Source organism: Rhinopithecus bieti, unplaced genomic scaffold (genome assembly GCF_001698545.2).
Source record: "Rhinopithecus bieti isolate Rb0 unplaced genomic scaffold, ASM169854v2 scaffold_7684, whole genome shotgun sequence".
NCBI lineage: Eukaryota > Metazoa > Chordata > Mammalia > Primates > Cercopithecidae > Rhinopithecus > Rhinopithecus bieti.
Genome location: NW_016806071.1, coordinates 2,113,330 through 2,138,754, shown reverse-complemented (window position 1 = coordinate 2,138,754; position 25,425 = coordinate 2,113,330). Strand labels below are relative to the sequence as shown.

The 25,425-nt window shown below is 39.9% G+C and overlaps 1 protein-coding gene across 7 annotated transcripts; it reads right to left on the bottom strand.

The window, feature by feature from the left end:
- Positions 1–1,632: 1,632 nt before the first annotated feature.
- On the bottom strand, positions 1,633–25,357 carry IFT25 (intraflagellar transport 25). 7 transcript variants are annotated; one of them, XM_017874537.1, is made up of 7 exons: positions 24,921–24,996; positions 24,542–24,652; positions 19,714–19,826; positions 10,069–10,175; positions 8,414–8,482; positions 4,284–4,327; positions 1,633–1,841 (listed from the first exon to the last, which is right to left on the bottom strand). In XM_017874537.1, exons 3-7 carry the CDS (start codon positions 19,809–19,811, stop codon positions 1,725–1,727), a joined length of 435 nt encoding a protein of 144 aa, XP_017730026.1. In that variant the 5' UTR covers positions 19,812–19,826; positions 24,542–24,652; positions 24,921–24,996; the 3' UTR covers positions 1,633–1,724. The 7 variants fall into 7 exon arrangements, with proteins under 7 accessions (XP_017730026.1, XP_017730025.1, XP_017730027.1 ...); XM_017874536.1 differs by lacking the exon at positions 24,921–24,996 and adding an exon at positions 24,806–24,897; XM_017874538.1 differs by lacking the exon at positions 24,921–24,996 and adding an exon at positions 24,865–24,882.
- Positions 25,358–25,425: the final 68 nt, after the last annotated feature.

The following is a 25,425-nucleotide window of genomic DNA, read 5'->3' as shown; positions in this document are numbered from 1 at the left end:
CTCTGCCTGGTTTTGTTATTTGTAATTTTTTTTTGTAGATATGGGGTCTAGCTATGTTGCTCAGGCTAGTCTGGAACTTCTCAGCTTAAGCCATCCTCCTACCTTGGCCTCCCAAAGTGCTGGGATTATAGGTGTGGGCCACCATGCCTGGACTAATGATGATTCTCTAATTTTATCATATCTTGCACATTAATGAGCAGGAATTCTTCTGCAAAGCACTTTCTCTCATCTACTAGGGTTATCTAGTAACTCTCAAATACAGTCTGTACATGATAGATGCCCAATTCCTTCTTTTTAAATACAAATATTCAAATGAGTAATTCTGCCCTAGTTACATCCCATGTAGTCCAATGAGGGTTTTGTTTTGGTCTTTTATTTTTTCTCTTCTATCAATATGAATTCACTTTTAAATACATTCAGTATGGTTGTAGTCAACTGTAAATTTTTTTTTCCTGCTCAAATTGCCCTTTTTTTTTTTTTTTTTTTTTTTGCTAATAAGAGTACTTTCATGGTGGCTTCTGTATCCTCTTGACATTACCCATTAGTCTCTACTTTCTGGCACAACAAAATGTCCCAGGCTCATCTTGTCTATATCTTGTCACACATCTGGAATTGGCCATTCCTCCAAAGAGTCTTGGTTCCAATGAATGGAAAAGGTATTTAGAGATCACAATCTGGGTACTTTATATGCTCACTGATATTTGGATGTCACTGCTTCTAGATCTTTTCATGGACTTAAGAAATAGTATTCTTAAAAAAGAGAAAGAGGGCCAGGTGTGGTGGGTTCATGCCTATAAACCCAAAGCTTTGGGAGGCTGAGGTGGGCAGATTGCTTGAGCCCAGGAGTTTGAGACAAGCATTTACTCCAGCTTGGGTGACCCTGTCTCAAAAACAACAAGATTATGTATTTCCTAACCCTTCTCTGAGGTTAGTAAAGTAAAAGTAAAGGCTGGGTGCGATGGCTCATGCCTATAATCCCAGCACTTTGGGAGGCCAAGGTAGGCAGATCGCTTGAGCTCAGGAGTTTGACACCATCCTGGTCAACATGGTGAAACCCCTTCTCTACAAAAAAAAAAAAAAAAAAATTAGCGAGGCATGGTGTTATGCACCTGTAGTCCCAGCTACTTGGGAAGCTGAGGTGGGAGGATGACTTGAGTCCAGGGGATAGAGAGGTTGCAATGAGCCAAGATTGAGCCACTGCACTATAGCCTGGGGGACAGCTATACCCTACCACAAAAAAAAAAATGTTTTTTAATTAAAAGAAAAAGTAAAATCACTTGTTTTACAGGGCCCACCTCAGGTTCCATGACCTCAATGAAACCTGTCCATAAGTACTTTCTCTTTTCTGACCTCTTACATTGTTTACTGTCTATATTGCTCACTTAGTTCTTTGCATCAATCAATCAATTAAAAAATTAATGCACTACAATCTGAAGAGCACCAGAGTGGATGCTGTGGGGATGCAATGTATTACCCATTAAATTTTCACGTGCAGTCACTTCCTCGATTAAGCTATATACTGAAGCCAAAGCTTCCTCATTTCCTCCATGGTGGCCAGTACTGCTGACTGATAAAACAAAATTCCTTTATCCCAAATATTGAAAAGAATGTAAATAAAAACTGAAACAAATGGACACAAATCCTTTTAATAAAGTATATCAGTGACAACTTCCTGTTTAAATAAATATATTGTTAAAAAATCATGCAAGAGCATTTTGTTATAATTATGAGGAAAGGTTTGAGACTACTGTTCCCTCTGCAGAAACGCTATGCACAGACGCAAAATGGTCAAAGGCTGATACAATAATGAATCTCAAGTAAGTAGCGGAGCCATCACGTGCCTGTATGGGAAAAAAAATCAATATAAATGCTTTTAGCAGTGCTAGTTAACTATTAACAAGCAGTTAGCAGAAGAAACAGCTTAATGCAAGAGTAATATCCTAAATACATAACAATATATAAGGCCAGCTACATGTAATAGTTGTGGTACGTATCAGCTAAATACAAGCCTTGATTTGATGAAAAATAGCAACTGGAGCTAAAAACTGCAACTCTCATTTTTGTAGGCACAGGGTCTTGCTGTGTTGCCCAGGCTGGTCTTGAACTAGCCTCAAAACTAGCCTCCCAAAGTGCTGGGATTGCAGGTGTGAGCTACCATGCCCTGTTTCTAATTTTTTAAAAGTGTCGGCTGGGCGTGGTGGCTTACGCCTGTAATCCTAGCACTTTGGGAGTCTGGGGCGGACAGATCACCTGAGGTTGGGAGTTCGAGACCAGCCTGACCAACATGGAAAAACCCCGTCTCTACTAAAAATACAAAATTAGCTAGGCGTGGTGGCACGTGCCTGTAATCCCAGCTACTCGGGAGGCTAAGGCAGAAGAATCGCTTGAACCCGGGAGGCGGAGATTGCAGTGAGCAGAGATTGCACCATTGCACTCCAGCATGGGCAACAAGAGCAAAACTCCGTCTCAAAAACCAGTGTCTTTCTGAAGTATTTTTCATAATAAAGAAGTTTCCGGCCGGGCGCGGTGGCTCAAGCCTGTAATCCCAGCACTTTGGGAGGCCGAGACGGGCGGATCACAAGGTCAGCAGATCGAGACCATCCTGGCTAACATAGTGAAACCCCGTCTCTACTAAAAAAAATACAAAAAACTAGCCGGGTGAGGTGGCGGGCGCCTGTAGTCCCAGCTATTCTGGAGGCTGAGGCAGGAGAATGGCGTAAACCCGGGAGGCGGAGCTTGCAGTGAGCTGAGATCCGGCCACTGCACTCCAGCCTGGGCGACAGAGCGAGACTCCGTCTCAAAAAATAAAAATAAAAATAAAAATAAAAAAAGAAGTTTCCTTTGGTTAATGTTGCCTCAGAATATACTACCCTGAAGCATGACTACATTTTTATATTTACATAATTTCTCTGGAAAGCAATTAGCCAATATATTTTAAAAGCTCTAAGTATGTTTATAACCTTGCACCCAGTAATTCTATTCCTTGAAATTTAATCTTAGAAAGTAAGAAAAAAGGTGGCGGTCACAGTAGCAGGAATATGCATAGATGTCCCCTGTGTATACAGAGGGGACAAACTGTGTAATGACAGAGGGAAGAAAAAGAAAATTAGTTTAAATGTATGCCAATTGGCAAACATTATTTTAAAATTGTACTTATGAAGCCTGTGATATAATACTAAGTTTAAAAAATGATACAAACTTGTCCACACATTATTATTCTAACTGTACAGCAAATGGCCAACTAGAAGAAAATAAATACAGTAAAAGTTTTTGTGACAGGGTAATAAAATTATGGGTGATTTCCAGCCTCCCATTCCCCTGCTATTTTCAAATTTTCTATAATGCTGTGACCCACAGTGGAGTCCTGAAACAATATACAAAAGGTAGCAGGGACTTACTAATCATAACCCACTAGGTAAAGACAGAAAAAAACAGGAAGATAAAATTCAGCAAGATTAATTATTTTTCAGGACCTCACTGGCCTCCCCAGTACTTGGGTGAATTTTGGTTGGAGAGATAGGAACAAAAGGGATTCAAAAACTTTCTACAGAATTTTTTGAAACACTGATTTAATAGCAGCTTCTGGCAAATTGTGAAGACGTAAACTTAATGCATAAGGTACGATTTTAACCCTCATTTAGGGAAACTTTAATTAAACAAAGCATGACCACCTAATAGATACGCAGTTGTTTTACTTTTTTGTGTTAGTCTAAAACCGGGGCCTGACCAACTACCAGGAACAGAGGAACTCCTGATGAGGCAGCAGCTTCCTCATCAACAGGCATTCATTTCACTTGACAAGCAAAGCCCAGTGGAATGTTGTCGAAAAATACTGGTTCTCTTTCCACCTCACCTCTCTTTGGCTTATTTGTTGCTGATCCTATGCTCTAGTTCCCCTTATCTGAATCTCCCTTGTCCTTTCATGCTTAAATTAATATTCAATTTTGGCATCTCGACCTTTTTTGATTCCTATTCTAAAATGCCTACAGAATCAAATGAAAAAAAGCAAACCAAATAAATACTTCAAAGTAAATGAATGAGAAAAATAAAACAAAAAATAAATGAATTGTTTTATCTTGCCGTCACTCTCTATGAAAGAGCCTAATTTATGAATGTACATTTAGCTTATATTATTATTGAGAATAACTTTCTCTACTGGTTGATTTAGATACAGAACCTGTAATATCATGAGGATATTTATTATATATGACTACGGAGATATGTTTAAAGTCTAAATACATTGTGCAGGTTAATTTTTAATTCTATAAAGTATATTCACTTACCACAATTTCTTCATTTTGAAGCTGCCCCTCTGTGTGTACCAAATCTAAAACACAAATGTAACAGAAGAAATGAGTTAAGGGTCAAAATACATGAGAATAGCTACTGAAATTTATGTTCAGCAAAATATGATATCTGGTAAATTATAAGACCAGGTTTGAAGGACTCATGGTTTGCATGTTGAAATTTGATTTAAAAATAGAGGTATATGATATACAAGGCAAAAAAGATAATCTATGAGCTATAAAATATTCTAGTGAGTATAAGCAAAAGGAAATGTGAATGTCAATTATATTAATAGTAAAAGAATATAAGGAACTGATAAAATGTGAAAATTTATTTTAAAACATTTATTTTAAAAAATCCCCTTTTCAAGAAAAAAAAGTGAACATTTGAGGATCCAGCTACTAACAGAAAGGAGCCATTTTGCCATACCCAAAGGTAACAACCAGAGCTGAGTTTCTCAGTGAGACTTTCACTATGATGCGTAATTGTGTGGCCCATGAAGTAATCTTTTCTGGTATCCAAGTTTTAAAACTGTTTCTTTATCTAATTTTAGAGCAGATTAATTTATTTGATCATGAGTTAATCATATCAAACATTCTTTTGGAAACATGAAAGATTTAATTGCTATAATGATAGCTAATGACAGTATTCAAAATTAACTTCATATAAAATAATGTATACAATGTAAAAGCCCCATAGTATTAAAAGAAGTGTTTCTGTTTCCTAACCCTTTTCTGAAATAATGAAAATCAGTAATCTGCTTTACCCCTTCTTTCTCCTTTAGTACTGCTTCCTAAAAGTAAACATTCTCAACTATTTAAGCTGTTTTCCTGAAATTATAATATGCTTTTATTCCTTTTGATAAATTTTTTACTGACTTTATAGTATAGTAGGTGAAATTTTAGCTTTTAAAGCCGAAATCCCTCTTTTTCCTCCTTCAACTTCTCCCTCTTTCCCTCCTCTCAAATTTGAAATCCTACTTGATGGTTACATTACTTTGTCTATCTAAAGGTTATTTACTCCTGAAATAAGTAATAAATTATAATGATATTTTCTTTCTTGTACAACTCTATCACCAGAAATTAATAATAAACTTTTTCATTTGGTTAGTTTTTTTATTCATGAAAAATTGAAAACATCAGCTGGGCACGGTGGCTCACGCCTGTAATCTCAGCACTTTGGGAGGCCGAGGTGGGCAGATCACGAGGTCAGGAGATCGAGACCATCCTGGCTAACATGGTGAAACCCCATCTCTACTAAAAAAAAATACAAAAAATTAGCCGGGCGTGGTGGTGGGCATCTGTAGTCCCAGCTACTCAGGAGGCTGAGGCAGGAGAGTGTCGTGAACCCGGGAGGTGGAGCTTGCAGTGAGCCAAGATCGTGCCACTGCACTCCAGCCTGGGCGACAGAGTGAGACTCCATCTCAAAAAAAAAAAAAAAAAAAAAGAAAAGAAAAGAAAAGAAAAATATCAGACATACTTATGAGAGAACATAAAAAAACTCCCACATATACCTATAAGCTAGATTTTATAATTACTAACACTTCATCATAGTGGATTTATCAATTTTTTTTTCACTAAAGTATTTTAGGTCAGGTGTGGTGGCTCACTCCTGTAATACCAGCACTAAGGGAGGCTGAGGTGGGTGGATCATTTGAGGTCAGGAGTTTGAGACCAGTCTGGCCAACATAGTGAAAACTCTGTCTCTACCAAAAATACAAAAATTAGCCAGGCATCGTGGTGCATGCCTGTAATTCCAGCTACTCAGCAAGCTGAGGCTTGAACCTGGGAGGCAAAAGTTGCAGTGAGCCAAGATTGTGCCACTGCACTCCAGCCTCAAAAAAAAAAAAAAAAAAATTAAAGCAAGTGCAAGACATTATTTGACATTTTACCTCTAAATACTTTTTTGTTCTTTTGAGACAGGCTCTCGCTCTGTCACCAAGATTTAAGTGTAATGGCATGATCTCTGCTCACTGCAACCTTCACCTCCCAGGCTCAAGTGATCCTCCTTCCTCAGCCTCCCAAGTAGCTGGGACTACAGGTGTATGCCACCACACCTAGCAAATATGTATATATATTTTTTGTAGAAACAAGATTTCTCCATGTTGCCCAGGGTAGTTTCTTGAATTCCTGAGATCACGCAATCCACCCACCTCAGCCTCCCAAAATGCTGGGATTATGGGCGTGAGCCTAGCTTCCCCTAAATACTTAATTATCCATTTCTAAATAGTAATTTTTTATATAACCATAATGCCACCATCATAACAACATTAAAAATAGTGTTTTAATATAATATGAAACCCAATTCCTATTCAAATTTTCCCAATTGTCCCTGTCTTTTCATAATTGGTTTATTAAAATCAGAATTAAGTACCTTTAACCTTGAAGTGCTTTCTCTCCCCCACACACATTTTTTAATGTCTCTGACTTACTGAAGACACCAGGTCAGTTGTCCCATACAGTGTCCCACATTCTAGATTTTTTTTTTTTAGAGATGGGTCTTGCTCTGTCACCAAGGCTGAAGTGCAGTGGCATGATCACAGCTCATTGCAGTCTCAACCTGCTGGGCTCAAGTGATCCTTCCATCTCAGATTCCCAAGTAGCTACAATTACAGGCACATGTCACCATCCCTAGCTAATTTTTAAATTTTTTTGTAGAGACAACATCTTGCCATGTTTCCCAGGCCAGTCTTGAACTCCTGGGCTCACGCAATCCTCCTCCCTCAGCCTCCCAAAGTATTGGGATTACAGGCGTGAGCCACTGTGCCCATGCCCCACATTCTAGATTTTATCATCTTGCCTATTCGTAGTTTCACTTAATTTGTTCCTCTATCCTCTATATTTCTTATAGACTGGAAATTAGAGCTAAAAGCTTGATTATATTCATGGTCTGAGGTCTTCATTAATGTCTTGTGATCTTTGTCTTTTGTTACTTCTGGATTATTTGAAAACTGTGCATCATTTGAAAACTGTGTGCATGAGCCACATTTGTTGATTACTGGACTTAAATAGGGTGACCAGAAATGAGCTGGCCTTTATCAGTATCCATAGGTCTTTTTTCTAGGGCCATTTAGTTTCTCCAAAGATGAATGTTCCAGTCTTCCAGCTGAGGGTATATTCTTGGCTGCTGACATTAATACCAGAACACAGGAAGGAGGCTGGTGTTACCACTATTCAATATGTAGGCTTCCACTAGTATCCAATTTTCAACTCCATGTCTCACTCACTCCCTACTATATATCTGGTCTCCTGAGCCTCAACATTCTATATTTGCAGTTGTCTCTTGAGGGTGGTGGTGGAGGTCTGTGGGAGAAAGGAGTGGTCACCTAGCTTTGTAGGATGGAAGAAGGTACCTAGAGTCTGATTACTCTGTATATAGATGTTCAACTAATCATCCTTATTTTCTGACCCAGGTCTCATTCATACTTCCCATGGCACCTGTTGCCTTTGAGCTCTAGGCCTTTCTGGGGTTCTGTGTGACAAAGTGGCTTGCTTCTTATTGATATGCTCCTTGGCAAGACCTTAGGTTATAACCTAGTTCATTCAGCTAAAGAAGTTACTACTCTTCCATCTGCTTTCTCTTTATCATAATATACACTGATTTCTCACATTTGCTTTAGTTTGCTGGTTGTTTAATCTTTGTCCTTGTAGGTTTATGCCTGTTTTTATTCCTTTACTATTATTTTCATGATATTTTGAGAGGGAAAAGAGATAGATATATGAAGGCAAGATGCCATGTTTAATTAAGTAGAGGCTATCAATTCTGCTGGTGATATTTAAATAGTACCATTAATCGGGAGGAAAGGAAAGAAGATGAGAAACTAATATTTATTGTCTATTATATGCCAGACACTAGTTCACCAAAACCTTAAATGATAGATATCATCGCCATTTTCCTAATAAGGATTTTGAAACTGAGAAAAATTAAGTCACATGTTAATAGTTATATAACCAGTAAATGAAGAAGCAGCTTTGTATTCAAACCTGGGTCTTTCTAGGTCCTAAACGTGTCACAAGGATCACTGAAGTCATCTTTTTTCACCAAAGTGCAGCTAGATGAGAAATGTAGAGTCAAAGGAATATTATCTACTCCTTCATGCTCAGAACAATGCTGGTGAAACACATACCTTTTTCAATCCATTGCTCAAAATCAACTGGCTCTTTAGACGTGCTCTTTTCAATCTTCAAGGTCTGTACTGACATTGTCAACAAACAAAGTAAGTAAAGTGTTAATCTGGCTCTATGTTTTTGACCCGATATTTCTTTTTCCGTCTGCCTGAGATTGTCATGCACAGTGGAACTACACAAACACTGGGATCAGAAACATCATGGAAGTTACTCTGTATTTTTCCAAAAAACCCTATGGTAAAATATAGTCTTGTGTAACTAATCTTCCAAATGTTTGCAACCATACAACACAGAGCAAGTAGAGCTTTTTTGAATTTGGCATTATTCCAATTTTTTTGTGTGTACTGGCAATAATAATACTATTGGTGGTTTTGGTCATAAACATTTATGGAGAGCCTATGATGAGTCAAACATATTTATCCGTTCACTTTTGACTACAATCTTATGAGAAAGGTATTTTAACCCACTTTACTGGTGAGAAAGGTTTAGAGGAGCCAAGCAAGGTGTTCAATGATATACAGCTGATATACAGTTTGAAATGGCATTCAAACCCAGAGCCTCCACAATTCATGAGAGAAGAGACTTATCAGGAATACAGTCATCTTCCTTCTAAACTGGTTTTTCTCCACTGTTCTCAGTCCAGTCTCTAACACTCCAGATCCATTGCTCCTGTTCTTTGTCCTGTTCTGTGCCATGAGGGGCTAACCTCTGTGGACTGTATCACATGGATTCATTTACCACTGCCTTCTGACTGGATTTGTCCAGTGGGAGACACCACGGGGAGATTGGGGTGGGGAAGGGATATCAGCCAATTTTATCTCCACTCCCTTCCTGCTTCAGTGTGACATCTTTGACAGTTTCTCCTGCCTACAGCTCCTGTTCGGCCCTTTTACACAGGCTCCAGCTCTCACAGATCTCTGATAACACTATTTCCTTCCGTTGTGCCAGGGCTGGTCACAGCTTCCTGCTATAGCTAGTTTCTGAGGGCCTCATCATTCCTTGCCTTGTTTCTTCCCTTAACCCAGGCCATAATTTTGCAAGCAGCCCCATCAATAGAGCCTCTTCATTTGAACCATCTGGGATGTATTCTGTTTCCTGCCATGATTTTGTCTGATACATTTTATCCTTAAATAAATAGGATTAGAATGATGTCCCAAGGGAGATTATCCCCCTAAATTCCTGAGAAAATGCCACTAGTAATAGAAGAATCACAACTATCCAACATAAATAATCAGGGTTATCAGATTTTCAACAAGAATTTGACAAAGAACTCCAGGACAAATGAATCTAGAATAAAGATGTCATGGAACTTAGTGTTCTGGCAAGCTGGCGTCTTATATTCCTAATAGGGCCTTTTGCCAGACTTTTACATAGTAAATTGCATGGAAATTATTATGTGCTTTGGAAGGGTTTCAAATTTGCAGTTTCAGAGAGGCCAATTGAGCTCAAGGCAGTTAACCCATAATCCCCATCCTTTCACCCCAGCAATAAAACTGGATTCCATGCTATAAAGAAAAACTAGTGTTTCGCCAAAAGTTTATATACATGCCTTCTGCCTATGGAAAAAATGAAAGGATAATGAAAATCAACACATGAGCCTTACCTGGAGCACCGAAAAAAAAAAGAAGAAAAAATTAAGGTAAGATTTGCTTACCAAAGTAACTTTGGATTACAAGCCTTTCAATCCTTACATGTTTGTGGAAACAAATAATGAATTCCTGGGGAAACATTCCTGTGGTGGTCCAAAACGTTTCTGGATTCCTATTGTTAATTTTAAAGAAAAAATAAGAATAGCCAAATATAAACGGTTAATCATAAAATTTTACTGAATACCTGTTTTTTTAAAATTAAATGACTACTGGATTCTTACATCTCCTTTCCATTAATTCTGCCTCTAATCTCTCTCCAACTTTAATAATTCTTCTTTACTACTACCAGGTATTCTTTTCTAAAACACAGAAACGGAATTGATGTCACTCCTATCTAAATGCCTCAGTGGTCCCTTATTGCCTATAATTCTAAACTCCTTTGTATGGCATTTAAGACTGTACAATATGGTTCCATCATTAAGTTATATTCTCTTCCATCACTGTGGTCACACTGGGCCACTTAAAATTCTGCAAATATGTTATGCAGGCTCTTGCTTCTGTACCTTAGCTCATTCATGAGGTTTTGTTTTTTGTTTTTTGTGTTTTTTTACCTGAAAAACCCTTCTTCCCCTTGCACAAGTTAATTCACTTTCTGGTCCCATTTATCTAACACCACTAAATCAGAATCGCTTCCTCCCTCTTTTGCACTTATCTCATACTCAGCCTCCATCTCTACATTGGCACTTAATCTCCTGTGTTTCTATGGCTCCCACTAGATGCTGAGCTCTGAGTCCAGCTTCTTTCTCTTACTCATCTTTATAACCCTACAACTGCTACAATGGCTCACCCATAGTAGATACATGCTAAATGTTTGTTCAAACAAAAATTAAAACATGCACTGAATTTTAAGTCATATATAGTCAAAATAGTATATATGGTTTTGACTATAGAAATAATCATTTCTATTTTAACTATATAAGCTTTTTATTTTTTGGGAAGTAAAATTTACCTACAGTGAAATTTACCTTAAGTGCATAACTTAGTGAGTTTTGATAAATGTATATGCTTATGTAACCAATACTCCAATGAAGATATAGAACATTTCCATGACCCAGAATCTCCCTTATCTTTCCTTCTAGACAATCCCTACCTCCCTTAGGCAACCACTGCTCTGATTTCTATCACCACCAACTATGCCACAATGTTTTCATTTGTGATTTTGTTTGATATTTTTGTTGGATATTTTAATTGCTTGCAGCTTTTTACTATTAGGAACAAAGCTGCTGTAAGTATTCTTGTACAAGTGCTTGTGAACATGTTTTCATTTCTCTGGGTAATTACTAACAGTGGAATTGCTAGGACATAGGGTAAAAGTATATTTAATTTTATAAGAAACTGTCAGCTTGCCAAAGTGGTTGTACTATTTTGCACTCCATTTTCTTTCTTGTCATGTCATGTCTTTGTCAGGCTTTGCTATCCGGATAATGTTCTCATAAAACAATTTGGGAAATGTATCCTTCTCTGTTTTTGAGAAAGTATGTGGAAGACTGGTATTTCTTCTCTAAATATTTGATTTAATTTAATTTCTATCATAGATATGAGGCTGTTCAGAATTTCCAGTTGATCTTGTGTCATTTTTATAAGTTGAGCTTTACAAGAAATCTGTCCATTTCATCTAAGTTGTCAAATGTATTAGCTTAAATTTGTTCTTTATATATGATTCCTTTAGAATCTGTAGTGATATTACTTTCATTCCTGGTTCTAACAAATTACATTTTCTCTATTTCTTGGCTAATCTTGTTAGAGGTTTATAACTTTTATTAATCCTTTCAAATGATCAACTTTAGGCTTTATTATTTTTTCTAATAATTGTCTATTTTACTGATTTCTGCTCTTACCTTTACTATTTATTTTCTTCTACTTACTTTGGGTTTAATTTGCTCATTTTTTTTCTACCTTACTAAGGTGAAAATTTAGATTATTGGTTTTACAATTTTTTCCTTTTTAACATAAGTATATATGCTATTACTTTCCCTTGAGACACTGCTTTAGCTGCATGCTGCAAATTTGGTATATTTTCAACATCATTCTGTTAGAAGTATTTTCTAAGGCCAGGCATGGTGGCTCACTCCTGTAATCCCAGCACTCTGGGAGGCTAAGGAGGGTGGATCACCTGAGGTCAGCAGTTCAAGACCAGCCCGGCCAATATGGGGAAACCCCGTCTCTACTAAAAACACAAAAATTAGCCAGGTGTCTGGGACACGCCGGTAGTCCCAGCTACTTGGGAGGCTGAGGCCAGGAAGTGGAAGTTGCCATGAGCCGAGACTGCACCACTGCACTCCAGCCTGGATGACGGAGACTCCATCTCAAAAATAATAATAATAATAAAATAAAATAAAATAAAATTCTAAGATCCCTTATGATTTCTTTTTTGACCCATGGGTTATTTAGAAGTGTAGTGGTTACTAAGTTTTGGGGGGGTTTTCTGAATATCTTTTTGTTGTTTATTTCTAATTTAATTACACCGTGATCAGGGAACATACTAAGATTTTAATCTTGAAATATATTGAGACTTATTTTATGTTTCAGCACATTTCAGTGAATGTTCAATATGTTGGGTTTTAGGTTTTTTAAGAGACTGAGTCTCGCTCTGTCACCCAGACTGCAGTGCAGTGGCACGATCTTGGCTCACTGCAGCACTGACCTCCTGGGCTCAAGCCATCCTCCTGCCTCAGCTCCAAAAGGAACAGTAACTACAGGTATGCGCCACCATGCCTGGCTAATTTTTGTGTCTTCTTGTAGAGACGGGGTTTTTTTATGTTGTCCAGGCTGGTCTCAAACTCCTGAGCTCAGGCAATCTGCCTGCTTTGGCCTCCCAAAGTGCTGGGATTACAGGTGTGAGCCACCACACGCAACTCATCAATACGTTCTTGTTCCATGTTGTTGATTATAGTATTCTATAACCATCAACAAAGTCGAGGTTATGATATTATTCAGATCATTATGTCTTTTATTGATTTTCTGCCAAATTGTTCTATCATTACTGAGAAAAGGGTACTAAAATCTCTAACTATAATTCTGAATTTGTCTAGTTCTTCCTTTCATCTGTCAGATTTTGCTCTATGTATTTTAAAGAACTATTATTAGGTCCATATACACTTAGGATTATCCTCTCTTTCTAATGAATGGACCCTCTAACATTATAAAATGTCCCCTTTGTCTCTGGTAATACTCCTTGTCTTATATTCTACTTTGTCTGATATGAATATAGCTACAGCGACTTTCTTATGTAAACTGTTTGTAGGATGCATCTTCTTTCATCCTTTTATTTTCAACCTATTTCTATCTTTATATTTAAAGTGCATATCTTTTAGACAATATATATTTGGGTCGTGGCTTTTTATCCAGTCTGACAATCTCTGATATTTAATTGGAGTGTTTAGCCCCATTGACATTTAGTGTAACTAGTGATATGGCTGAGTATAAATCTACCATCTTGCTATTCATTTTCATCCTTCCCATCTATTCTTGTTCTGTTTCTCCTTTCCTGTTTCTGAGTGAATAAATTTTTTACATTCCATTTAATTCATCTATCTTTTTTAGCTATACCTCTTTTATTAGAAATTTTTACAATAGCTCCTCTCTAGGTTACAACATAAAATCCTCATGATAGTCAATTTACACTGAACATCACTTTTGTGCCATTGTTGTCATATATTTTATATATATAATATACCCCATAATACAATTTTTTTCATTAAGTGGTCAGTTATCTTTCAAAAAAATTAAAAGGAAAAAAAGGCAGTCTTTTATAGTTACCCAAATATTTACCATTTCCAGTACACTTAATTTCTTCTTATAGGTTTGATTTTCCACCTAGTATTACACCTCTTCAAACTGCAGAATTTCCTTTAGCATTCCTTGTGATGCAGGTCTACTTGTGAAGAAAAATGCCTTTATCCTATCTTCATTTTTGGAATAGTTTAGCTAGACACAGAATTCTGGGTTGACAAGGTTTTTAAATATTTGCTTGTTTCTCCCTTTCCCAGTATTTAAAAGATATTGCTCCATTGTTGTCTGGCTTCCACTGTTTGTGATGTAAAGTCAGCTGTCATTAGTGCTATTGTTCCTCTGTATATAATAGTTTTTATTTCCTTCTAGCTATTTAAAATATTTTTTTTCTTTTCTTTTCAGCAGTTTGACTAAGATACAACCTCTGTATTTATCTAGCTTGGGACTTGCTGAGTTTTTTAGATCCATAATTTGTTATTTTAAAATAAAATTGGGGAAAATTCAGCTCAAAAGTAGAAACAACCCAGGTGTCCATCAACTGATGAATGCATAAATAAAATGTGCTATATCCATACAATGAAATCTTGACAATAAAGAAGAATGAAGTACTGATATGTGCTACAACATAGATCAACCCTGAAAACACGTAAGTGAAAGAAACCAGGCCAGGTGTGGTAGCTCATGCCTGTAATCCAAGCACTTTGGGAGGCCGAGGCAGGTAGGTTGCTTGAGGTCAGGAGTTCGAGACCAGCATAGCCAACATGGTAAAACCCTAAATGAGCCAGGTGTAGTGGTGCACACCTGTAGTCGCAGCTACTCGGGAGTCTGGGGCATGAGAATCACTTGAACTCAGAAGGCAGAGGTTGCAGTGAGCTGAGATTGCACCACTGCACTCCAGCTTGGATGAAAGGGCAAGACTGTCTCAAAAAAACAAAAGAAAGAAACCACTCATGGCTGCGGGTGGTGGCACACGCCTGTAATCCCAGCACTTTGGGAGGCAGAGACAGGCAGATCACGAGGTCAAGAGATCAAGATCATCCTGCCCAACATGGTGAAACCCCGTCTAGACTAAAAACACAAAAATTAGTCAGATGTGGTGGTGCCTGCCTTAATCCCAGCTACTCAGGAGGCTGAGGCAGGAGAATCACTTGCACCCAGGAGGCGGAGACTGCAGTGAGCTGAGGTTGCACCACTGCACTCCAACACCATCTCAAAAAAAAAAGAAACTAAGAAACCAGTCACAAAAGACCACATGTGTATGGTTCTGTTTACATGAAATATCTCAACAGATAAAATCTACAGAAACAAAGTAGATTAATGCTTGCCTAGGGCTAGTATGGATGGGAAAATACAGAGTGACTGATAACAAGTGTGAGGTTTCTTGTGTGGAGTTTCTTTTTGGGATGATGAAACTGTTCTAAAATTGGTTGTGGAGACGGCTGTGTAACTGTGAATAGGCTGAAAGCCACTGAATTGTACATTCTAAATGGGCAAATTGTATGGTATGTGAATAATATGTCAATAAAGTTGTTACCAAAAAAAAAAAAAAAGGCCAGAACTACTTTTTTTTTTAAGAGACAGGGTTTTGCTCTGTCACTCAGGCTGGAATACAGTGGCACAATCACAGCTAATCGTAGCCTCAAACTTCTGGGCTCAAGTGATCCTCCTGCCTTGGCTTCCCAAAGTGCTGGGATTATAGGTATGAATCATCGTGTCCAGCCAAGGTCAGCTCTCCTAACTCAAAATTCTGGGTTTTTATAAAATGCTTAATATTTTACAGTCTCTTTTCATATTTATATTATTTTAAATTTTACTTATTGAAATTAATTAAATTAATTTTAATTGCCCCATGTTTTTCTTTGGATGCTTTCAATGAACATAACCAATAGAATAACATAAAATATCATGTAGAGATACACTTGAATTTTAAAATGACATCTAACTAGGCTGGGCACGGTGGCTCATGCCTATAATCCCAGCACTTTGGGAGGTCGAGGCGGGCCGATCACGAGGTCAGGAGTTTTAAACCAGCCTGGCCAACATGGTGAAACCCTGTCTCTACTAAAAATACAAAAGATTAGCTGGGAGTGGTGGCGTGCACCTGTAATCCCAACTACTCGGAAGGCTGAGGCAGAAGAATTGCTTGGACCTGGGAGGCGGAGGGTGCACTAAGCCGAGATCGTGCCACCGCACTCCAGCCTGGGCAACAGAACAAGATTCCATCTCAAAAAACAAAAAACAAAAAAACAAAAATTAGTCAGACACGGTGGTGCATGCCTGTAGTCCCAGCTACTCGGGAAGCTGAGGCAGGAGAATCGCTTGAACCCAGGAAGCAGAGGTTGCAGTGACCCGAGATCGTGCCACTGCACTCCAGCCTGGGTGACAGAGTGAGACCCTGTCTCAAAAAAAAAAAAAAAAAAAAAAAGACATCTAACTAAATCTTGTAATTATGTATAAGGAAGTCATCAAAGTGGTAGTTTTCTTTTAAATAAGACTTTATAGCTAACACCTGTTTTACATGGATTATCTCATGTGATTTTTTTCTCAATTCTGAGGTCAGCAGAAAAGGTGGTATTATCCCCATTTTTCAGATCAGTAACTGAGGCTCAAAGAGTAATATATACTCTTTGACCAAGAAAACACATAGTTCACTTACCCAGGAATTTTTTCTAAATACAGTATTCTTCTACACTACACCAAAAGAACTGATTCTCTCTCTTCTTTTTTACTTGGCTTTTTTTTTTTCCTAGTGTAGAACCTCTTTTCCCCTTTTTCACTGACACATTAAACACAAAGGGCAGAGGAAAAGTAGAAGTATAATCATTTTCTTTTTTTAGTGATGCGGTCTTGCTACGTTGCCCAGGCTAGTCTCAAGCTCCTGACCTCAAGCTATCCTCCTGCCTCAGCCACTATGCCTAGCTATTTATTTAACTCTTATTTCTGAAGGAATGGAGAGTTTGGAGCAGGGCCATAAAACAATATTCCATTATCCTGTAGGGACACATTTATAGCACTGTTTTCTCCAAATAATTCTATGGTTACTCTATTTAGATAAAGCAACTGTGAACAGAAAATAACTTTCTGTTTTTCTTTGAGACAGAGTCTCGCTCTGCCACCCAGGCTGGAGTGCAGTGACACGATCTCAGCTCACTGAACCTCCACCTCCTGGGTTCAAGCAATTCTGGTGCCTCAGCCTCCCGAGTAGCTGGGACTATAGGCGCACGCCACCACACCTGGCTAATTTTTTGGTATTTTTAGTAGAGACAGAGTTTTACCAAGTTGGCTAGGCTGGTCTTGAACTTCTGACCTCAACTGATCTGCCTGCCTCAGCCTCCTGAAGTGCTGGGATTATAGACACGAGCCACCGCGCCTGGCCAGAAATTAACTTTTAGTGTCTACAATATACAGTCTAATTATATTTTCTGGAACTGCGTATGCATTAAAAGTCCCCTATGTACTCTGTTCAGTTATCAGGACAGTAACTACATTATTCCATATGTTTTCCTGTACTAAGAGTTTTTGTCTAATCTAAAAAATATTATGTCCTTATTTATCAAAATGGACAGAGCCTAAAATATTAACTGCAATATATGACAGCTAATCCTAACATTCTATAAACGTATAAAACAGACTCGCTTGAGAGAAAGATCACCAAAGTATTGCAAGGTAAACTGATCTTGCCTTGGAAACTAATCCACCTCCAATCAGAATCAAGGAGTGTTTCTGGAAAGTCCTCTATTTCTGGCAAACAACTTAAGGCGAATCTCCACAGTTCTGTGTATTCTTAAAGCAGTTCCCATATTAATTTTTCTACTCCAAGTCAGAGTAGGATAGTAACTATTACCTGAATTTCAGGAAGTAAACAACTAAGAAGAAGAAAGAAGAGACACAGGCAAAAGCAGATATTAAATTTTGATTCAAATTAAGTTTGAGTTAACCCAGTGTAGCACAAAGATCACTGAAGTACAAGTTAGAAGACATGAGTGTTAGCTGATTCTGCCTCTTGCTTATCTGTGTAATTTTGAGCAAGTCATTTTTATTTTGAGGAAGTCATCTGATCATTCTTTTCTTCATCTTTACGACGGAGTTGAAAATACTTTTTTGTGCTTCTTATTCCCCAAGATTACTGTAAGGGTCAACCGACAAAGTATCTATGAAATTATAAAGCCCTATGCAAATGTAGAGTAATATATGCATATATATGTGTTTATATGTATGTGTGTATGTGTAGACGTTGATTACTTTCCAATATTAGTCAAGTTTGACTCATAGAAATAGGCTCTGACTTCTAGGAATTCACAGTTGAGAGAGGAAACAAACATTAAAAATAAACAATACAATAAAGGAAAAAGTAAGGTAACAGAGGTATATACCAACTGTTATTGGACCCCAGCAAAGAGATAAACGAATCTGAGGGGAAAAGTCAGTTGTCATAAAGATTACAACTAGGCTTCAAGGAAGAGGCTGAGTTGCTAGAATTTCATCCAGATACATGGGCTTCAAGATACATAAAGTATCATGAAACCTCTGTTACAACTGGTTCCGCCTTCAATAATTAAAAGTAGTACTTAACTTCCTTAGACCTCTCTTACTACAAGTCTGAAATAAAGGGTTTTGGCAAAATAAACCCACAAGTCCTTCCAGGCCTAAAATTAGATGGTTCTATGAGTCAAACTCTGGTCATTGTACATATACCAAGAAAGAGGGTTCAAGAAAGTAATAAGCCAGAACTATTAAAAAAGGAGTTCTCCACCAGGCACGGTGGCTCACGCCTGTAATCCCAACATTTTGGGAGGCCAAGGTGGGCAAATCACCTGAGGTCGGGAGTTCAAGACCAGCCTGACCAACAGGGAGAAACCCCATCTCTACTAAAAATACAAAATTAGCCAGGCGTGGTGGTGCATGCCTGTAATCCCAGCTACTCGGGAGGCTGAGGCAGGAGAATCACTTGAACTCAGGAGGCGGAGGTTTTGGTGAGCCGAGATTGTGCTATCGCACTCCAGCCTGGGCAACAAGAGCAAAACTCCATCTTAAAATAAAAAGGAGTTCTCAGGTGGGCTCAATAGCTCACACCTGTAATCCCAGCACTTTGGGAGGCTGAGGTGGGTGGATCACAAGGTCAGGAGTTTGAGACCAGCTTGGCCAATATAATGAAACCCCGTCTCTAGTAAAAAATACAAAAATTAGCCAAGTGTGGTGGCGTACTCCTGTAGTCCCAGCTACTCAAGAGGCTGAGGCAGAAGAATCACTTGAACCCGGGAGATGGAGGTTGCAGTGAGCCAAGATGGCGCCACTGGACTCTGGCCTGGGTGACAGAGTAAGACTCTGTCTTAAAAAAAAGAAAAAAGGAGTTCTCCCATTAACTGCTTTTTCTTGGAATCAGAAGTCTAAGAACAATATTTAGAAAATATCTACCTAGAAAAAGCTGTAGCACAATGAAGAGTAGAAATTGGAAGGATATCAAAAAGGGGAGAGGCAAAACAATACATGATAACAGGGAATGAAGCATTCAGTTCTGCAAAGATATCACTTAGACCAGTAAGGAAATACGTAGTATATAGGAAGTTATAATATTTACATTCTTATTCCAAGAAAAACTTGGAGTAAAACCAAAACCAGACCTTAAAATTTACACTTCCATAAAATGAAGTTGTTTGAGTTTTTGCCTTGGTAAACCACTTCTAAAAAAACCTATTTGTATGAAGAGTTCAGTTTAGGCATTATAAAGAAAAGGATCAAAAACCTAAATATACACAACTGAATTAGTTTCAGAAATGGTATCAAAAGTGGATATCAGATAATTCACCAAACATTTATTAAACTATGTTTAATAGGGCAAGTTGTTATAAAACACAGTCCAAGTACTCAAGGGATTCACTGATTTAAGACTGTAAACAACAAAGTATAGCAACTCTTACCCATCAATGATATTTTCAGGTGGGTGTTTTTCATCACTTGATGTAGCTAAAATCACTTCGGACCCTTCAGAGCTCAGACAGAGATCAATTTTTCTCATCTTAAAATGTTTAACCTGCAAATCAAAAAATTACAAAAAAAGCAACTTCTTGATTCTCTAAACTTTATCTGAGAAAACCAAGTGAGAAGGAAAGGCTGTTGCCTAGCAGATGGTTTAACACCCAAGCTATTCAACTTGTGGGAGAGACTCTAACATGTTTGTTTATATAAGAAACCTCTCCCAGGGATAATCTATAAGACATGACTATTTCTGCCAGTCTGCTTCACAAAATAAGTCCCTGACTACCCCAGCCAAACAAAAAAACAAAAACACAGAGGTACAGGAAGAAGGTCAACAGAGGAGAACAACATGGAATACCACAAAAATACTCAATTAGGCCAGGCGCGGTGGCTCACACCTGTAATCCCAGCACTTTCGGAGGCCAAAAAAAAATTTTTTTTTTCTGTAGAGATAGGGTCTTGCTATGCTGCACAAGCTAGTCTTTGTTTTGAGACGGAGTCTCACTGTTGTTGCCCAAGCTAGAGTGCAATGGCACGATCTTGGCTCAATGCAACTTCCGCCTTCCGGTTTCAAGCGATTCTCCTGCCTCAGCCTCCTGAGTAGCTGGGATTACAGGCACCTGCCACCACGCCAGGTTAATTTTTGTATTTTTAGTAAAGACAGGGTTTCACCATGTTGGCCTGGCTGGTCTCAAACTCCTGACCTCGTGATCCGCCCACCTCAGCCTCCCAAAGTGCTGGGATTACAGGCGTGAGCCACCACACCCAGCTTGCTCAGGTTAGTCTTAAAACTCCTGGCCTCAAGTGATCCTCCTGCCTCAGCGTTTCAAAGTGCTGGTATTAAAGGCATGCGCCACTGTGCCCGGCCAATATCAGTATTTTATAAAAATGCATTTATTCTTCGTTTTTGTTTATTAGAATACAGTTCACTTTCTATTATATTTTAAAAACTAGTATCGATAGTATTAAAAGTGTGGTGACATTGGTAAGAAAAAACATTTATTTTAATTTTTTGTGCCTCTTTTCTCTACCAATCTTACCACAGCTTTCGACACTATTGATACCAGAGAACCAGTCAGTGTGGGTGAACATTGTCAAGCCTCAGTTTTAAGAGGAGAAAGATGATGAATTCTGTAAATACAGATTGATAAACTTGAATGCTAATTCTCAACAAAACCCTAAAATTATTAAATTTCATTATTAAAATGGTAGCCTTGAAAATGTAACCAAGGAAGTACTAAAATTGGAAGTAACAGTAACATTAGTTTATAAGCTAAACCAAACCTATACATTTCTGTTTGTCTGATGGAATTCCTACCCATTTGGAACATGTTCTAAACATTTCGACAAAGCTTCAGACAAAGCTTCTCAAGATACCCTGTGAACCCGACAGAGAAATATGAATTAGGTGACAGCCAGTACTCTAGGTAGATATTTCTAACTCTGAGTGGCTGTACTCAAAGAATGATGATTAATGGAAGAAAATGAACTTGTGGAGGACTTCTATCCTTATCCTACTCAACATTTTTATTAATTTAGGATGCACAAAGTATGCTCATCAATTTTGCAGACACAAAGCTGGGATGTCAGCTGATATGCTAGGTGACAGAATTAGCATTCAAAAAGAAATGAGCAAGCTATAAAGATAGCTTGCAATGAGTAAGTCATCTAATAAGGATAAAAGTAAAAACCTTTACTCAGTTTTGAAAAAAATCAGTCATACAAGGGTAAGTCTAAATCAGGGGTTAGCAAACTACTGCCTGTGAGCCAAATCTAGCCTGCCATTTGTTTTTGTACGGCCCACAAGCTAAAAATGTGTTTAACATTTTAAAATATTTTTTAAAATCAAAATATACTGTGACACACAAAAATTACATGAAACTCAGATTTTAATGTCCATGAATTATATTGGAAAGTGGCTATGCTCATTAGCTTATATATTGCCTATGGCTAATTATATGTTACGGTGACATAGCTGAGTCACTGTAACAGACTACAAGGCCCATAAAACCTGAAATAATTACTATTTGGCCCTTTACAAAAAAGTTTGCCAACCTCTTATCTGATACATATAGGTTTGGTTGATCACAAAGTCAATATAAGGCAACAGTGTACTAAAGGTAATAGAATGCTATCTTAGAGTTAAGGAAGTACCACATTCCATCAACATTTTTGAACACCAATTGAACTAAGGGCCAAGCACTGTGCTAGTATTGCAAAGATGAATATAACAACCTAAGTGACTAAGACTTGGTTCTTGCTTTCAAGCTCAGAGAGTCAAGGAAGATGAATAAGCATGAAACTAATAGTATAATATACTATGTACTAACATCGTGTGATGCACATCCAGAACACTGTGTTCAGTTCTGGGTAGTATGTTTTAAGCAGGACATTGTCAGGCGTGATATTGTTCAGAGGACAGTAAAAAGTTCATGATGATCTATAAATCGTATTACATAGAGGAAGGTGAAAATAGAAATATGACTACATTTTTACTCTCAGTGGTGCTCACAAATGGAAAAAGGATTTTTTTTTTTACACTTCCAGGGGTGTGAACTGAACTCAACAAATACACATTTTGAGCAGGAAGACTTTGGAGAGACACGGACTTTTGTGCAAAGTAAAGATTTTAAATTTCTTTCATTCCTGGAAACATCCAAGAAAAGTCAGTAAAAGATCATAATCTATGGAAGAAGCTAAAGAAATCTATGGAGGAAGCCAAAGACAGGATTCCTGCACTGGTAGTTCTCTTAGACTGAGTCAAATTCTAGGAAAGATAGATTGGGAATAGATAATGAAAGATCTGAAAAGCCAGGTTAATGGCAATGAAGTTTATCTTGTACTCCGTACTCCAGTGGTTCTCAACTGGACTGGGGTTAGATTTTGGCCTCCAACGGACACGTCACAACATGTGAAGTTTTAGCTGTCACAACTTGGGAGGGAGAATGCTGCTAAATATACCATCATATAGAGGACAGCACATCCACAAGTAATTATTGGACCCAAGTATAAATAGTGTAAAGCTGGGGAAACTATGCAGTAATCTATTTGGGGATGGAAATGTGAGGTTTGGAGACATAGGGAGAGTACTCTTTTTTTTTTTTTTGAGATAAGGTCTGGCTCTATGGCCCAGGCTGGAGTGCAACGATGTGATCTCGGCTTAACGCAACGTCTGCCTCCCCGGCTCAAGCGATCCTCCCACCTCAGCCTTCCTAGTAGGTGGGACTACAAGCACACACCACCACGCCCAGCTCATTTTTTGTTTTGTTGGAACGGCACCACGCCCAGCTCATTTTTTGTTTTGTTGGAACGGGGTTTTGCCATGTTGCCCAGGCTGGTCTCTAACTCGTGAGCTCAAGCGATCCGCCTGCCTTGGCCACCCAAAGTGCTGGGATTTCAGGAGCAAGTCACTGTGTCCGGCCGAGAACTTGTTTTTTAAAAGTTACACTTCAGGGTTGATATGGAGCAGATGAATAGGAAAGAATGTACTCCCCAAGTGTTCAGTTCTTTTCTTATCTCACATCCTTAAGTTTTCTGAGAAGCAAACACATGCTTTAATGCAAAACTCATTTCACACCTTCTATATTCACCATTACCTTTCCTATTTCCTGTTTTGGGTAGAATTACTTAAGTAGAAATGGCAGAGACTGGGTTTTCTTTAAGATTCTTTTGTTGCAGTTAATGACAAGAGGCAACCAACCTTAGAGAAATCCATACAATGACGGGCTGGTGACTCAGGCCTGTAATCCTGACACTTTGAGAGGCCGAAATGGGCGGACAGCTTGAGCTCACAAGTTCAAGACCAGCCTGGGCAACATAGTGAAACCCCGAAACCCCCTCTACTAAAAATACAAAAATTAGCCGGACCTGGTGGCAGGCGCCTGTTAACCCTGCACTTTGGTAGGCCCAGGCAGGCGGATCACTTGAGGCCAGCAGTTCAAGACAAGCCTGACCAACATGGTGAAACCTCGTCTCTACTAAAAATATAAAAACTAGCTGGGTGTGGTGCTGGGCGCCTGTAATCCCAGCTAATCCGGAGGTTGAGGCAGGAGAATCGCCTGAACCCAGGAGGCGGAGGCTCAGTGAGGTGAGATCGCGCCACTGCACTCCAGCCTGGGCTACAGAGCGATGATGTCTCCAAAAAACAAAAGTGCAGGTTTGGGAGGCAGTCTAATCCCCCACCCCTTTAAAGCAAGGCAATTTCCTCAGGGCGGCAGTTTACCAAAGGTGGTACACTCTAGGGTGCTATCCTTTCCATTTTTTACAATCCCTGACCCTGGAATTCCCTGATGCTTTACCCTGTCTTCCATATTAGGGCCACTGGTTTCGTCCCCAGTTCACCCTTTCATCGCTAGCTCACATGCCCTTTGTGGGCCGTCTTTCTCCAAACCTCTTCAGGTCAAGTCCTTAGAGGACCTTCTCCCTGACCAGCCCCCTTGGTTCTGGTGCTACAGCTGGACTCCTCACGCTCTTTCAAGTACGATCCATTGGGAACGTGGTGTACTTTAGAAAACGCGGACCCGGCCTACGGCTTGTCTCCGCGGGGACAAGGCCACGGCTTCCAAGACAAACCAGCCCTGGCACCACCTTCTCACCTCCATCCCAAACCCTCCTCCTCAGTCCAAGGCGCTGTGGAGACAGACCTCCGAGGGCCCTAGAGCCTCAGACTTGTGGAGGCCCCGCCCCAAATTATGTAAAGAATATAATAAATGCCCCCGACCTTAGGTACAACTCATAGCTAGATGGGTTACGTTGCGGCTGACAGCTTACATTTTGGTAGGCTAATTAATTTCGATTTACAACTGGTTTTTCCTTTTGGTGGTCAAGACGCTATTTCTGGCCTCAAAGAGCTTCGAGGGCTGGCACTGGCGCCTCCAGGGTCTAGAGGAGAAGGCGGGTCTGCGTCAGACCTCCCGCGACGGCCCTTCCAGCCTCTCGTTGCTCATCTCTTCACCACCCTCCACTGTTGCTCCCTTCCCACCAGCATCCCCTTCTTTCTGCCTTGCCCGGCCAGGCTCCCACACCCCCTGGTACCAGCATGACCACCCCGCGGCCCTCTCGCCTGGGACTCCCGTTAGCTCTGGGTGCCGGACCTTCCTGGCTCGAAACCTCCCTTTCGCCCCGCCCCACGCAGAGCGCCCCAACCCACAGCCCCGCCTCCTCGCCGCAGCCTCCGCGGAGTTCTGGACCGCGCGCGCTCCAACTCCGAAATCTTCGCGCCACGCCTCCCACAAGCCCCGTCTCACCCTCAGTCCCGGCCCCTCGCCGCGACCACATCAGAGTTCCCGGGCGCGCGCTCCTAACCCGAGCTCTTCGCGCCACGACTCCCACAGGCCCCGCCCTGCCCTCAGCCGCGCCCCCACCTCCGCCGCGGCCTCCGCGGAGTTCCCGGGCGCGCTCGCTCCTACCCCGAGCTCTTCGCGCCACGCCTCCCACAGGACCCACCCCGCCTCAGCCCCGCCCCTTCGCCGCGGCCTCGGCCCCTCCCACCCCAAGCTCTTCGCGCCACGCCTCCCACAGGCCCCGCCCGCCCTTGGCCCCGCCATCTCCAGCTCCCATTACTTCGCGGGCCAAGATGCGCAACCACTCCCGAGCGCCTTTCCCCAGAGCAGTCCCAGGACTTGCGCTGCCTACCCTCCCCCAGCTCAGCTGTA